At 43.9% G+C, this 14,829-nt stretch overlaps 2 protein-coding genes across 3 annotated transcripts in view; both read right to left on the bottom strand.

Annotated features, from left to right (window-relative positions):
* Positions 1-8,323, bottom strand: part of LOC311128435 (AT-rich interactive domain-containing protein 3B-like) — a 61,324-nt gene extending 53,001 nt beyond the window's left edge. For both annotated transcript variants that reach the window (XM_084160568.1, XM_084160569.1), the window contains exons 1-2: positions 7,871-8,323; positions 5,916-6,560 (exon numbers count right to left, since the gene is read on the bottom strand). In XM_084160568.1, the coding sequence (XP_084016694.1) occupies positions 5,916-6,560; positions 7,871-7,906 (681 nt within the window). In that variant the 5' untranslated portion in view covers positions 7,907-8,323. The remainder of the gene's footprint in view (positions 1-5,915; positions 6,561-7,870) is intronic.
* An 869-nt stretch (positions 8,324-9,192) lies between these two features.
* Positions 9,193-14,193, bottom strand: LOC311127690 (protein FAM219B-like). Its single transcript, XM_084159560.1, has 6 exons — positions 13,982-14,193; positions 12,477-12,591; positions 12,250-12,343; positions 12,062-12,139; positions 11,570-11,621; positions 9,193-11,245 (listed from the first exon to the last, which is right to left on the bottom strand). Exons 1-6 carry the CDS (start codon positions 14,054-14,056, stop codon positions 11,096-11,098), a joined length of 564 nt encoding a protein of 187 aa, XP_084015686.1. The 5' UTR covers positions 14,057-14,193; the 3' UTR covers positions 9,193-11,095.
* Between the last annotated feature and the right edge of the window lie 636 nt (positions 14,194-14,829).

Here is a 14,829-nt window from a genome sequence, read left to right as displayed (position 1 = left end):
TGGGGAAGGCTCTTTCCTGTTTCAGCATGACAATGCCCCCGTGCACAAAGCGAGGTCCACACAGAAATGGTTTGTCGAGATCGGTGTGGAAGAACTTGACTGGCCTGCACAGAGCCCTGACCTCAACCCCATCGAACACTTTTGGGATGAATTGGAACGCAGACTGCGAGCCAGGCCTAATCGCCCAACATCAGTGTCCGACCTCACTAATGCTCATGGCTGAATGGAAGCAAGTCCCCGCAGCAATGTTCCAACATCTAGTGGAAAGCCTTCCCAGAAGAGTGAAGGCTGTTATAGCAGCAAAGGGGGGGACCAACTCCATATTAATGCCCATGATTTTGGAATGAGATGTTTGACGAGCAGGTGCCCACATACTTTTGGCCATGTGTATGATTTTAAGGCCATAATGCCCAGCCCTACCTGTACATGTGTGAAATAGGACAAATATAAGCACCCACCAAATTATTATTATTACATAGTGGCAGAAAACACCACGTCTTAAATAATATTTGGCCTCTTTTTGGTTCCTAAAAGCTTTTTCTGGACTTTTTCTGGCATGTGGCCATAGTGCTGGAGCTGCAATCAAGAGCACTGATCTTGAAATTCAACTACAACAACCTACATATCTTTCTTCCCTGTAGCCTCAGACAAAAACCACTATGCCAATCCATGGTTGGTAGACTCATCACTGCCAATAAAGCTGAGCTTGAGTGGGCCACGCTCTGGTCAGGTCAGCTGGTGCACATCTTTACCACAGCATTGTCTGTCTGTCTGTCTGAGAGAGAAGAGGAGAGGAGCCACGATGGTTCCCCCAGACCAGACCGGCCTCCCCAGGAGGGCTCTCTCCCAGCAGCAGCAGGTGTGCCCTTTGAGACGCAAATAAATAAAATAAAGTGTCTCTCCCTGCACCAGCCCAGTGGCCCTCCCGCTCCTTTTCCTTTACAGCCCCTGTAACAATGACTGAAATGAATTAAAAGATCACCAATCACGGCCCTGACTAACAGAACAGCACGGACATGCTCCCCACCCCCCAGCCTCTTGTAGGAGCCCCGATGGGAATGCTCACTGTTTGAAGAGTTAACTCTTTAATTCTGTCTGGAATGTTTCCTTTGGGTGGGGCAGTGCAATGTTGAGACAGACCAATATCCCCCTGACCCCACCCCTCCACCCCCACTCCTCCTTCTACAACATATCCCCCTCCCCCTTCATCTCTCTACCTCCATTTCTAGGTTAGCGGAATATTCCACACTTGACTGTTAGGGGCAGGATAGCGCAAGCAAACTCCCACAAAGGATTCTTCCTATAACCTCATTGTTAGATCATCTCACCAGATTAGTCAGGCTCAATTCTCCTTTCTAAATCTCTGTATATCTGACACCTAAACAGGTTCTGTATTTGTTTCTATACCAAGACAAACTAACACAGTTACATTGAGTACAGACTATTCTCTGATAGAAATAATGCTATTAGAATGGTGGAGTCAGTGCTAATCGCGTGTTACCTCCTTCACCCAAACCACCCAGCCGGGGCCCTGTGTTAATGAGGCACAACGAAGGCCCACAAAGCACTGAGCCACAAACATAGACAGAAAATCCCACTACAGACGCAACGCACCATGTGAAGCAAATGTATAAACACAGCGCCCGAGTCTGTTTAAAGAGTTAGAAATGCTACACCACCGAAACCCAGGTTATGAAAATAAAGACTCTGGATTAAAATACATACGAAAACATCAACATACATAATTCATGAATGTGGACTGCCTGAAGCATGAAAATAGAAATGTATACAAAGCCAGTTAGTTCAAACCCACTGTTAAAGCTACATCTTAAATCAGCCTAACACAAGAGCAACAAACTATGGATATCCTAATTTAAATAATCATAAACTTCTCAAACTGTTATCATAAATCCTGGCTCCAGCCACAATCTCACTAGGTAGTTGTCCACCACAAACTAAAAATAAAGCTGGAATCATGGAGGCCCTGAGCAGCATGTCTAATCTGTATTGAGACAAGCTCTGAAATTAACAGGCCAAATTAGGCAACGTTAACCCCTTAGCGCTCAGCCTATCAATCACATGAATCACATTAGGACACATCAACAACGCCCAGACCATAGCATGTGTGTTCTTGATCGTTTTTTCTTCTGTTAGTTCCTGTATTCTGAATTGAAAAGCAGCACACTTGTGATCTTGATGGTCCACAAAAATGTAATGGATCTTAACTTAACCAACGTTTCAGTCTCAATAGAACATCAGTAAAAAAATCAAGTTAGTTCCTGTCTTGCCAAATAGGATACCTAAAGGAGACGTCCATCTGAGTGGACAAAAGACTGTACACTAACATTCTACAACCCCCAAATGCAAAACAAGATTGGCTATACTTATTTAACCAGTCTATAAACACAACCATTAGAAAACCTGTGTAGTACTAATAAGACACCTCTTCATGTTGGTTTTTTATGCGTTCAGCTGTACAACAAATAGGTGTTGCACAATGGTTCTATAAATAGATGTGAAGAATTATCTAGGCCAGGAAATTCTGTTGGTTGAAAAAAAGGCTTGTGAGAAGAACTCTAGCCTGCGGCAGGTAAGAAAATAAACTAAAAGCAGAATGTGTTCACTGAACTAAACACGGCAAGAATCTGGCTTGTAATAGCTACAGATCCCTAGTAGTAGCTGTCCATCCAGAATGCCTGAATGACATTGCCATAGCGATAGGAGAACACAAGCAGGATGTTGGTTTGCTAAACAAATGAGATGCGGGAGTTCAAACTGAACAAGGTATACAACATTATTGAAAAACAACAGGTAGTAAGTGGCATTGGAAAATGAATACAAACAAGGCAACAATGTGAAGCCTTTAACCAGGTCATACTGATGTCGTACACCTGTACTGTATCACAGACTAGGCGAGGAGGGAGAGAGGCCCCATGATTCCAACCACAGCCTCTATCTCTGAGATCTGAAGCCATGTCACGGTGCAAAGAAACCATTTCTCACACATTTCCAGTGGCCTTCCCAGCACTCTGCCAGGCAGATGCATCAGGCTGCATTTGTTCCACATTTCATTGTCAAAATGCATAGTTGAATACATCTGCTAATATGTCCTCATTCATCATACATGAGCCATAAATGAGGCCAAACATATTTAATGACGGCTCATCTCTTGTGGCAGTTTCAGGTTGCACTGCTGAAGGGGGAGTGGGACAGTGGAGGCAGGGGGACTTTTATGATGGTATTGGCTTCAAGAGGCTGGAGAGAAGCCCCAGCAAATGGCTCTAAAAGCAGCTCACACAAAAAAGCAGCTCACACAACCTCCATCGATCGCATCGCAGGCAGCTGCAGCTGTGCAGTCAGCTCCCCATTTCCTGACTGACGTGTTGCTGGGGCGACAGCTGAATTATGCAACAGCATGCATTCAACAAACATGTATTGATGCCTGGCCAGTAGCTAGCAGCAGCCAGGAGTAGAAACCAGCAGGGCTTGGAGTTTAATGATGCGATGAGAGAGAGGCTTATCCTCCCTCCTAGACCCAGCTTAGCTCTCCCTGACTCCCTCAGTCTCTCATCACTACAATGCAAATGAAGCCCTTGTTACAGTCTCCATATTGTTGGTTAGGTCTCCCTTGACAAGCAGAATGAATGAAATCAAAGACGTAAACATGATGAAACAGCAGATAAACCAGCGAAACCAAAACCACCTCTAGTCTACCACTACCACCTGCATTATCATTAGAGAATGCTCAGCTCAACCCCTCCAGTATGTAACTGCTAGGGAGGGAGTTAGCTATCACTGCCTGACACCATCGGGGGCCAGGCGCACACACACACCCAGGGCATGGTCCACAGGCGTGATTATTACTCTATTAATCACTGGGAGATTACCACGAGGAGAGGGGAAGGATACGAGAGGTCAATTAGTGGGCCTACAGCAGAGCCCAGACCAAAGAGAGAGAGAAGTCTGCCCAGGCCCAATAACACTCCGGTCGACACTCCACGCAATGCCTTTGTCCATCCTCTTGTTTGGCAATTATTTACTCTGCTGTTTAGGGCAGGGGCAAGGTCACAACACATGCATCAATGACAGAAAACACAGAAACTCTCTCCACCCCCTATCTTAACACCACGCTCCTTTGACACACAGAAACACACAGGGAGTGCTGTCGTAGAGCAGTGTTTCCCAACGGCACACATTTTTGTTGTAGCCGCAGACAAACTGACCTGATTCAACTCATTGAGGGCTTGATGATTAATTGACAAGTTGAATCAGGTGTGCTTGTCCGGACCTATAAAAAAAAAGTGTGCTGTTGGGGGTACTGGAGGACTGGAGTTGGGAAACACTGTCATAGAGGACATTCTTGGCCAATTGAATAATTGCATAATATCAAATCAGTGGTAGGTTGTTCCATTTGGTTTTTATACCCTTCTTAATATAACTTTATATAATAGGCTACTTTCACTATTGTGACACCCAGGTTATAGTGTCTGCCATTGCTTTCGAAAATACTATTAACACACTCCCCGCGGAGAATGGTATTAGTGGCATTTGCTGGGGCTTCTCTCCAGCCTCTTGAAGCCAATACCATCATAAAAGTCCCCCTGCCTCCACTGTCCCGCTCCCCCTTCAGCAGTGCAACCTGAAACTGCCACAAGAGATGAGCCATCATTAAATACTGCAGAGCTGACATAATGACAGGAAAGATAAAAGAGAGGACACAAAACAAGCGCAGACCAATTCTCGTTTGACAATGCCTCCCCCACCCCCCAGGCTCAACCCCCTCTCCTAATAAAAGAACCACGCCACAGATAGCCAGGCCAGGGCTCTGCGACACCTCTTCTGCTCTGATCACAGCACTGCTGCTGCCTGCCTGCCTGCCTCTAATCCAGGGCTCATTCTGCTATCATTTATTTACTTCCCCTTCCACCATCACCCCTGTGAAGCTACATGTGGAAATAGACAGAGTGACAGTCCCAAAGCCATTTCCCCTTTAAATAGACAGTAATGACATCCTTGGAAAATTATAGTGCAGCACACGCAACGGTCAGTCACAGCAACAGATCTTTTCTGCCTCCTACGTTTGTCAACTCCACTGCAACATGGCTTTTTATATCAACCACTGGTGGGCTGTTACACAACACATGATACTTCCCTAGCGCCGTCTCAACAATGAAGGATAGCTTGGCTTCCACTCAGCATTCTGTCGAGCCGTAACACAGCGGTGAGGAAACATTTACCTTCAATTAAAAAGTACACTTGGCACAGTGCAGAAACCACTCAGATGGATACACCACTACTGTGCTGTAGTAAACATCTACCTTCCCACCCCGTGTGCTGCATGTCTGCCAGGAGAGAAATCACTGAGCGTGAGAGAGCGCAGAGTGAGTGAGAGCGAGCAACACACGTGCCTGGCCCTCTGCCAGCACACACTTCTAGGATATTTGGCCACAAAAGCTAAAGAGCGGCTCAGCCCTCCCCAGTGATTGTAAGTGTCTCACAAAGATACTGGCTGAGAGGTCTGTGTCGAAGCCAAGATTAACCCACCCGCTCACAGCAGGGGCGAGCGGAACAATCAGACAAAACACACAACAGGAGACAGGAAAATAGCGAAAGGCTTTCCTCCTATATGACGCTTACTTACCAAGGGGACATTTGTGTTTTCATTACACAGCTTTGTGTTGACTCACAGTGTTTGGGGAAGAGATAGTACAACTTTGATGCCAGATTAGCTGCTGAAGATAAATATTCAGAGAAATGTGGCAATATTTCTTCATGTGGACAAGTCTACTCTTTCATGTCAAGGGCAGACATAAAATTCAACTGGGGATAGGATTTTGAGAATATAGCTAAGAAAGGAGAACTGACATACAGTAATAAGGAGAGAGTAGATTGGCAGTAAGCCAAGGTGGCCTTACCTGTTTGAATTGATCGTCAAAGCTATTCCATTCGGCCTGCCCGTTGGGGGAGGTGGCAGAGTGGGGCCCTGCAGGAGAGCGGCTCTCGTCAGGCTCCTGCTTCACCCTGACGGGTGGCAATGGGGCCTGCTGGGGGCCCGAGGTAGAGTAACTGCCAAATGGATGCGCTGGGAGGCGGGAGGCACCCTGTTGTAGAGCCAGTGTCTGCTTGCGGAGGTACTCAAGACCACTAGCCCCTCCCTCTTCCTCCTCGCTCCCCTCATCTCCATCCATCATCTCCTCATCGTCATCTTCATCCCCTGAATCCCGGCCTCTGTCCTCGTCCTCCCTCTCCGAGTCCACACTGCTCTGGTTGAAGACCCGGGACAGCGGGCCTCCTCTTGGTATCCCTGCACCTCCACCCAGGGCCTTGCCCATGAAGCCAGCTCCAGAGGCCCGGGCCGCAGCCAGGATGGCCTGCTGCGCTGCTACCTGCTGGGCGTACATGATGTGGGCCTCGCGGAGCCTCCTCTCCTTGCGCTCCATCTCCAGCCTGGCCTGCTGCTGGCGCTGCAGCTGCTCCATGACGGCCTCCAGCTTCATTCCTCCTGCCGTGCCTCCCTGAGGATAGACACCCCCCAGACCACTCTCCTGTGACATACTGGGCTGGGGGAGGAAGTGAGAAAGACATCAATAGCCAACCATAAACGAACAACTCAAATTACCACTGGATGTCTGGCTTTACAGGTTCTAATAAAAACATGCATAACACAAAGTGGACTATTTAGACATAAAAAACAGGGAAGTCCTATCTGTCACCGCCAGACTTAGTACAATAGACTACAACAAACCATCCCCTTCATGAAGATAACATGGGTAAGTTCCAACATGAGCACAATAGATGAGGGAAAGGCTAATTGGTATTGAGGAAAGGGGAGAACAGGCAAAATATCGTTGATAAACAAAAAAATATACAAAAGAATAGACTGCATGGAAAAGATTGTATGGTATGCAATATCTAGTGTTACACGTGATTGTATTTAAAAGTACAGTAGTAACATGCAGGATATATTTGTACATAAGTGTAGTGATAGGCAAATGATATTTAGTTCAGCATAGCTGCACATAATACATAAGTTACAGGACCCTGTTTTGTCCTGTATATATATCTACAGCATATTGCATTTATGCTTCTTATTTGAAAAAAATGTATTCGAGTTCATGCATAACACTGAATTGAAATAGATATGCACCACTTTAAGCATGAGCCAAAACAATGTAAACAACATTCGATTTTGACAGAAACTTCGGTTAACAACTTTGAAACAATTGTCAACCATGTAGCCTCGTACAGTTATGTTTCTCATCAAAAAGTTACAATTTAGCTTCAATAGGAAACGCGAATCAACCCAGATGTATCCTACATTCAAAATTAGATGATTGATATGGTTAATGTTCGAATATAATTGTATCCAAAACACATAGGCCTACAGCCTCTTCTCTCCTACTCGCGCAGTCAGTCTAAATTAGCCTTCCGGATGCATATGGCGAGGCTCCAGAAAACGTACATGAATGAGTAAACAGTGTATAGTATCATAGCTGGCTAGTTTGTAGGCTACCAATAGAGAAAAAAAAAAGTATATATCTAAATCATATTAGGGTCGCTGATTACAGTGCACGAAAATATGCATCCATTTAATCAATTTTATTTGGTTATGCACGATTCATTATTTATTTGCAGTCGGATTTACAACTGTAATTAAAACAAAAAAATGGCAATGACGTACGCTAAACTATCAAAACTAAATAGTAATGAGGATTTCAATAATAATAATAAAAAAAGCGTTACTTTTGATAGTCTCGTGCTTTTAGCCTATATTGCTCTGCAAATAAAATGTTCGCTACCTCGCTCCCTAGGCTATGACACAACCGCGACCCAGCCAGGGCACAGCGCCAAACAGGGGGAAACAACTCACCATTTGTGCCTTGCTGCTACCAGAATTGTCCACCATCCCTCCTTCCTAGGTTATCCTTTTCCCTCTTCGCTGGCACGGTTTCAATCACTTGTAAACACAGAAATTGTGCATGCACGGGGGGGGGGTTACATTTGTCCACCAGCAGATAGGCAGAATGTTGGCTGTGTAACTCTCAATTATATCGTTCTCCACTTCTTTTTCTAATTTAGAGAAAGACGGACACGAAATATGGCCCGATCTCATATCTCGAAAAGCTTGCCGTTGAGGTAACTCCCTTGACTCGATTTTCCTTCACTTGAATTACACCCCCCGCCTAGGCGTACAACATCATTAGGGCCCGCCCAGCGACAGCAACAAGTTCCAGAGTTCCAGCGCAGTGCTACGTTGGTTGAATAGTTACTATGCGTATGCAAATCTCATGAGAATGGCAATCTTATGAGAATGGCAACACTGTCACAGTCCATGCAAACTAGAGCCTATTAAATAGTACATAATAGATCGCGTGTGGCCGTTATGCTGACAGGCTTTTCCCCTCAATACAATTACATTTAACATGTGGATAACTTGCCTGTTGTATAATTAGCCTACCCTACATTTTTGGCAAACAATGATAATGTAAAGCTAAAATGATATAACTATTGCCGTACAATACTAATGCAATTTATAATCCCAGATAAAAACTACTCTGCTGAGCGGTGAGCTATAAAATAGCCTACAAAGACACATTTATACAATGATGCATGTAAGTAATGACAGTAATGTTAGGTTACTTCCCTCGCCATGAAATAATATTGTGACAACTCAATTCTGCCCCCAAATGGATGTGGATGGAAATGTTCTGGTCTGGTACTATGGCCCCACTGTGTGTGTGGTCCCTATTTCGGTTAACGATATATTTATTCCACGTGTCAAACTCATTCCACGGAGCGCCGAGTATATGCGGGTTTTCGCTCCTCCCTTGTACTTGATTGAGGAATTAGGGTCACTGATTAGTAAGGAACTCCCCTCACCTGGTTGTCTAGGTCTTAATTGAAAGGATAAACCAAAAACCAGCAGACACTAGGCCCTCCATGGAATGAGTTTGACACCCCTGATCTATTCTAATGAAATTAGGTTTGACCAGTTTTTGTCTTTCCAATATACCAGAATACTCATCATAAACATATTCTGCATCCTCAATCCTGTACATCCAAGCTCTTCTACATAACAAATATTTGACAGAGATTAGATTGACTGATAGTACTCTGAATTCTGTGAAAATAACTTTCAATGGTGTAACATCCCCTCCAGCAAACCAGAAGAAAATTACAAAAGGACATGTGTATATTAATTAATTATATTGAATATAGCAAAACAATATTTATAATCAAATAAAAATAGTGTTTCCTATACATAATAATTGTTCTAGTTATTGCATGAAGCGCTCAGTAACACTTGGTATATTGTTTTAACTAGGATACAGAAGCAGATTGTCCCATTAGTTGCATAATACAGTCAAGTGCAGTGTACTGGCTACTGACCGCACCAGTTGGTGTTGAGTGCAATATTTATCTATCTAGCAACACAGGTCAAGCACTCAATGGCTGCATTTAAACAGGCAGCCCAATTCTGATATTATTTATACTAATTGGTATTTTGACTAATCATGCCAGATCTTTCCACATCAGCTCTTTTTCAAAGCTGAAGTGATTGGTCAAAAGACCAATTAGTGAAAAAAGATCAGAATTGGGTTGCTTGTGTAAACACAGCCACACTGACACACACTTCCATATTAAGTCTGCACTGATAAACAGCAACTAGCAAACACACTTCTTATCTTTAGTCACACATGTAAGGGCTCGAGTGATGAGAATCACTCATTCTAATGCCTGACATTACAGACAAAATTCTTCAAGATGTTTAGTGTACTCACAATGCACTGCTTGCTTTTAAAATCAGAAGATACCAAAACACTGTAACATGAGGGTGGGAAAATTGACAATTTGCTGAGTGACGTGAGAGAGAGTGATCATAATGTAACAACAGGTAGGAGGTGACTTGTCTGTTCAGATCGCCTTCTGATATCGTATGCATGTCCCTCTGAGTATCTAGTTACTATATGTAGTAGTCCCCTGTAGCTCAGTTGGTAGAGCATGGCGCTTACAACGCCAGGGTTGTGGGTTCGTTTCCCACGGGGGGCCAGTATGAAAAATGTATGCACTCACTAACTGTAAGTCGCTCTGGATAAGAGCGTCTGCTAAATGACTAAAATGTAATGTAAATGTAGTAGGAAGAGAGGAGCAAGTGGGTCATTGTCTACAGCATTGCCAGGAGGTAGTGGTTAACCTCAGTGACACCATGGGCTGTAATGTTACCTCTAACACGCAGGACAAGATTGACCACAGTTCTCATTGCTGTAAAAACAGTGCTATTTTGTAAACTTTTTTGGACAAAGCATTGAAAGGCAGCCTGACATAAGAGTAAGTGCTAGTATCCCTAAATCATTTAAAGCATTCATTCACATACAAGTAAACCATGTAGTGTCAAAGCCACAGACAAGGGTCTGAGGTTAGACCCAAGATTAATACCAGGGATTTGCAACAAAAACAGGGAATTTTAGGAAGATGTATAAAAATGCCGATCAATGCATCTATAGTTAGGGAATGTTCAGGTTTGTTTTCAAAGGGCTTACTTTGAAAAAAGGGAATTGAAGCAAGACAAGCTTGCGAAAAAGCTTTAGCGTTCAAACCGCTCTAAGACATTTGCTGTATGCATATTACCTTGCATATTCATTTTTTATGTTTAAATAGACCTGGGAGCGATATGCCAAAGAGGACAACAAGACAGTGACCTTCTCCCTCAGGTTAATGAGTGCAGTGCATGTCCAGAGATGAATCACCCTGCACCTGTCTATTCAGAGGGGCTGCAGCATGGTTAGCATTTCATCTAGTTCCAAAATAACACAGAGGTCAACCTTTGGGGTGACAGAGAGCCCTGCTTGGACAGTGGCTAAGGCTTGGGATGACTTTAGTCCATGCTTAAGGTTAGTTAGGGTGTAGAGAGCACTGCATAAACAGTGGCTAGGCGTTTAAAGTGTTAGGGGGGTTCCATGCTTAGACAGTGGTAGGGTTTGGGTAACAGGAGGCCTTGCTTGACTTAGACAGTGGCTAAGGTCAGGGTAACAGAGGTCCAGTCTTTAAACACAGAGCTGCGGGGTCAGCCAGGTCACAGCACTAAGTGCCCTCCTCACTGCACAAAGCACGACGGGGCCTCAGCACAGCAGCAGGCTGAAGAACCCATGGCTTTAGGGGGAATGAGGTCCAGGTCCTCGTCGTCAGGAATCTCATCCAGCCGGTATCCATCCTGCAGCAGCTGCCTGCTTAGGTCTGGGTGCACCTGCACAGAGAGGACAACAGGTCAGCCGTGGAATGACAATTCAAAAAGGTATGCAGACAGGAGGTGTAAGAAAAAGGTATGAGGAGAAAAAGAAAGTGTAGGTGTAATGTTTTTTTTTCCACATAGCCTATTTAGGCAATAATGGTGATTACTTGCATTGAGTCGTGTTTAAATATGAATAGATTTGTAGTGGACTATAAGAGCAACTATTCGATATGGAAACTGAACCCTGTTCCTGATAGAGAGCACTGCTGCCCAACGAATGAGCCTTTCTATGTGGAAGCATGGTCTGAGTATAGTATGTTTCACACTGGGCACACTCACCTCAGCTGAAGAGTATCCTGAGGAATACTGCTCGACATCTCGCTCATCATCACTGCAAGGTCAAGACAAGACAATGTCATTAGGAAAACTCTTAGGCTGTGATTCAATCCGATCGCGGATTTGGACAATGTGCCATTTAAAGGTCATTTACGATTGAGTCAACATATGCAGCGTTTACCGTGAATGTGGTCTATGCAAATGTGGGAACATTGCCTTTTGAATGTGCATTGCTGACCAGGCGCACTTGGATTGAATTCCAGCCCTATACTTCCTAAATAAACATAGGGCACTTTAGAGATTCTGTCTGCAGTCAATAGTGCCTTGCCAATAGTGTTTGCCGGAGAGAGTACTTAGCACCTCTGAACAGAGTGCCGGCCATAATTTGCGCACTGTCAGACATCCTCCAGCGTGTGGCCCCTAAAACACAGTGCGCCAAACGAACTGCAGATGAACGGCAGATCAACATTCGGTGCTATGTGTGTAGTCCTTTACCTGTCTGATTCCAATGCTATCAGCGTATCTTCAGCGTGCTGACTCAAAGCGGCATAACCTTTGTTGAACTTCACACTTCTACAAGAGGAACAAGAAAAACTTGAATTGTAACAGCTCGAATACCTCAAATTCCATTATGCTTGCATGCACGCCTACAAACATACTTCTCCCTCCTCCTCTCCTCTTACCTCTTTCCTCCTTGCCTGGGCTGTTGCATCACTGGACCCCCTGACGTAAGGCCTTTTTTCTTCATTGCTTTGCGGGCCATCTCACGATGTTTCTCTAAAGCCAGGATTCAGTGACATACAGAATAACAACACTTTAAATAAAAACATAGACTTTGACAACACTTAAACATCACAATGCTTTAAACAGGAATTGTGTCACTAATATCTAGGGCCAGGAATGCGCTTACGTAGTTTCATGTGAATGGCTGGGGCTTTGGACATGATATAGGGTCCCCTCTTCTCCAAAGGTCTGATGCTCCCATCTGTAGCCCTTGATCTTGAGCTGCTGCCAGTGCCAGGACCCTTGACATGTGAAAATCAGGAATGTATGAAATGTCATTACGGATTCTGTTACAAATAGAGGATCCCCGGAAGAGGACTACAGGAAAACAGCCTTGCCCTAACGCTGCTACACAACTTTGCTAGACTGCTACAAATTAGCCCTGCTATTAGCCTCTCATTTGACTCAGATAACTAGCCGAGTATATTGCCACCAATTTAGAAAATGCTCCATTATTAAAATGAATACATATTTTGCCCCATGGAGCATTTTCTAAATTCAAACGAACCACCTGCAACTGGTCATGGACATTTATATGGTTGACATTTAAAATATACTTATTTGCCCGAATCGAGACCAAAAAAATTATAGTCAAATACAGGTTAGTTGAAAAATCTATGGCGGCGGTCGGTTTGTATGGGGCTGTCCAGTAATGGACACCAAAAATCTATGGCGGCGGTCGGTTTGTATGGGGCTGTCCAGTAATGGACACCAAAAATCTATGGCGGCGGTCGGTTTGTATGGGGCTGTCCAGTAATGGACACCAAAAATCTTTGATCATATCATAAAATCAACAGTGTAATGTTTGGATTCAGTCGTGTGTTGTGTCCTTACCTTACTGTTTTGTCCTTAACTTTGCTAAACTCTTCCCTTTCAATTGCTACCATAGCTATGCTTATGCAAACGCTTTTCATATTTATTCTGTAAGAAACATTTCAATTTAGCCCTATCCATATAGCAGTGGAGGCTGCTGAGGGGAGGACGGCTCATAATAATGCTTGGAATGGAGCTAATGGAATGTTTGATGTTGTTGATACCCTTCTACCTATTCTGCTGCAGTCATTACCATGTGCCTGTCGTCCCCAATTAAGGTGCCACCAACCTCCAGTGCAATATAGGCATATTCCCAGGAGTGTAAAGGTTTACCGGAATATTTAAGATTACACAAGATGTTTTGAACTATCAAAAGAACGATATTGATGTGTATTCTACACACCCTCTTTTTAATATTTGTCAGTGAACCTAAACAAGTCGCTGGATGCGGCAAGTAGCCTAGCGGTTAATAACGTTGGGCCAGTAACCAAAAGGTCGCTGGTTCTAATCCCCGAGCCGACTAGGTGAAAAATATGTCGATGTGCCCTTGAGCAAGGCACTTATCCAGAGCGATTTACAGCAGCAATTAGGGTTGAGAGCGTCTGACAAATGTAAATAACGTTCTCATTATCTGGTGTACAATCTGTAGTTAGTATGATTAGCTTACGCTAACGTTAGCAAGTTACAGTAGATAACAAGCCAAGTAACATTATACGCTGAGAGAATGGTAGGTTGGCTGTCATTTGAAACAGAGTTGCCAGAAATCAGATTGAGTGTGTTGTTATTGGTTAGCTTGCTAGCTAGCCAAAACATAGTTACCGGTGTCAAAACTTGGGACTCAGGCACTGCAGCAAGGAGAGTATCCCTCTCCTGTTCCTCCATAATGTTGTTCATGTTTGGTGGGAATGTTCACGCTTTGCACGATAAAACAGGCATGTTGACTGTATTTCCAACCATCCATGAAAGGATGTCTTGTTATTGCTGCTGTCTTTTACTCCTGCTAGCTAGTCTAAGGATCACTTCCGCTTCCTGTCAACAGAAGCCTTGTTGGACTACTTTCACCGTACTTCATCCGTACCCCAAATAAGGTTGGAGAACTTCAGTGGTAACAAAGAGCTAAGAAACGTCTCTGGTGATCGTATTACCCATATTTGATATCATTATCAAATTCTGTATTCTGTCTGTTCAGTGCAATATTCATATCAGCTTGAAATATATATTTTTTAAAGGTTAAATTACTACACACCTTTAGGTTTAGTGTTCCCACACGGCTATATCTCCATTTTACAGCACTTGTTAAGACATGACCACCTGTGCTAATTAGCAATCTAGCATGTGTAACTGGGAGGAAGCACACACAGCATATGGATCTGTGCAATTCTGCTATCTAATGTTACAGTAAGTGTATTTTTTATTTGAAATATTATTTCTCGCAAAAATGAGAGATAAAGGGCCATATCTTTCGAAAACCAGTCCACATGCGATGATTGACGTTTAACACAGCTAGCCTGGGTGAAGCGAACTGCCGAACACCCTACGGAGAGAAGGGTTTGAGAGGTAATGCAAAACCTGACAGATTAACAGGACCCCTCTGCATTGAATCAAAGTGAATGCTGACCAAACCCATTGTTGGAATTGATCCCTTTGTCCTTAACTTTCTTGAACAA

Source organism: Coregonus lavaretus (genome assembly GCF_964263955.1).
Source record: "Coregonus lavaretus genome assembly, chromosome: 4".
NCBI lineage: Eukaryota > Metazoa > Chordata > Actinopteri > Salmoniformes > Salmonidae > Coregonus > Coregonus lavaretus.
The sequence above is the reverse complement of the archived record's forward strand: the minus strand, read 5'-3'. Positions and strand labels throughout refer to the sequence as shown.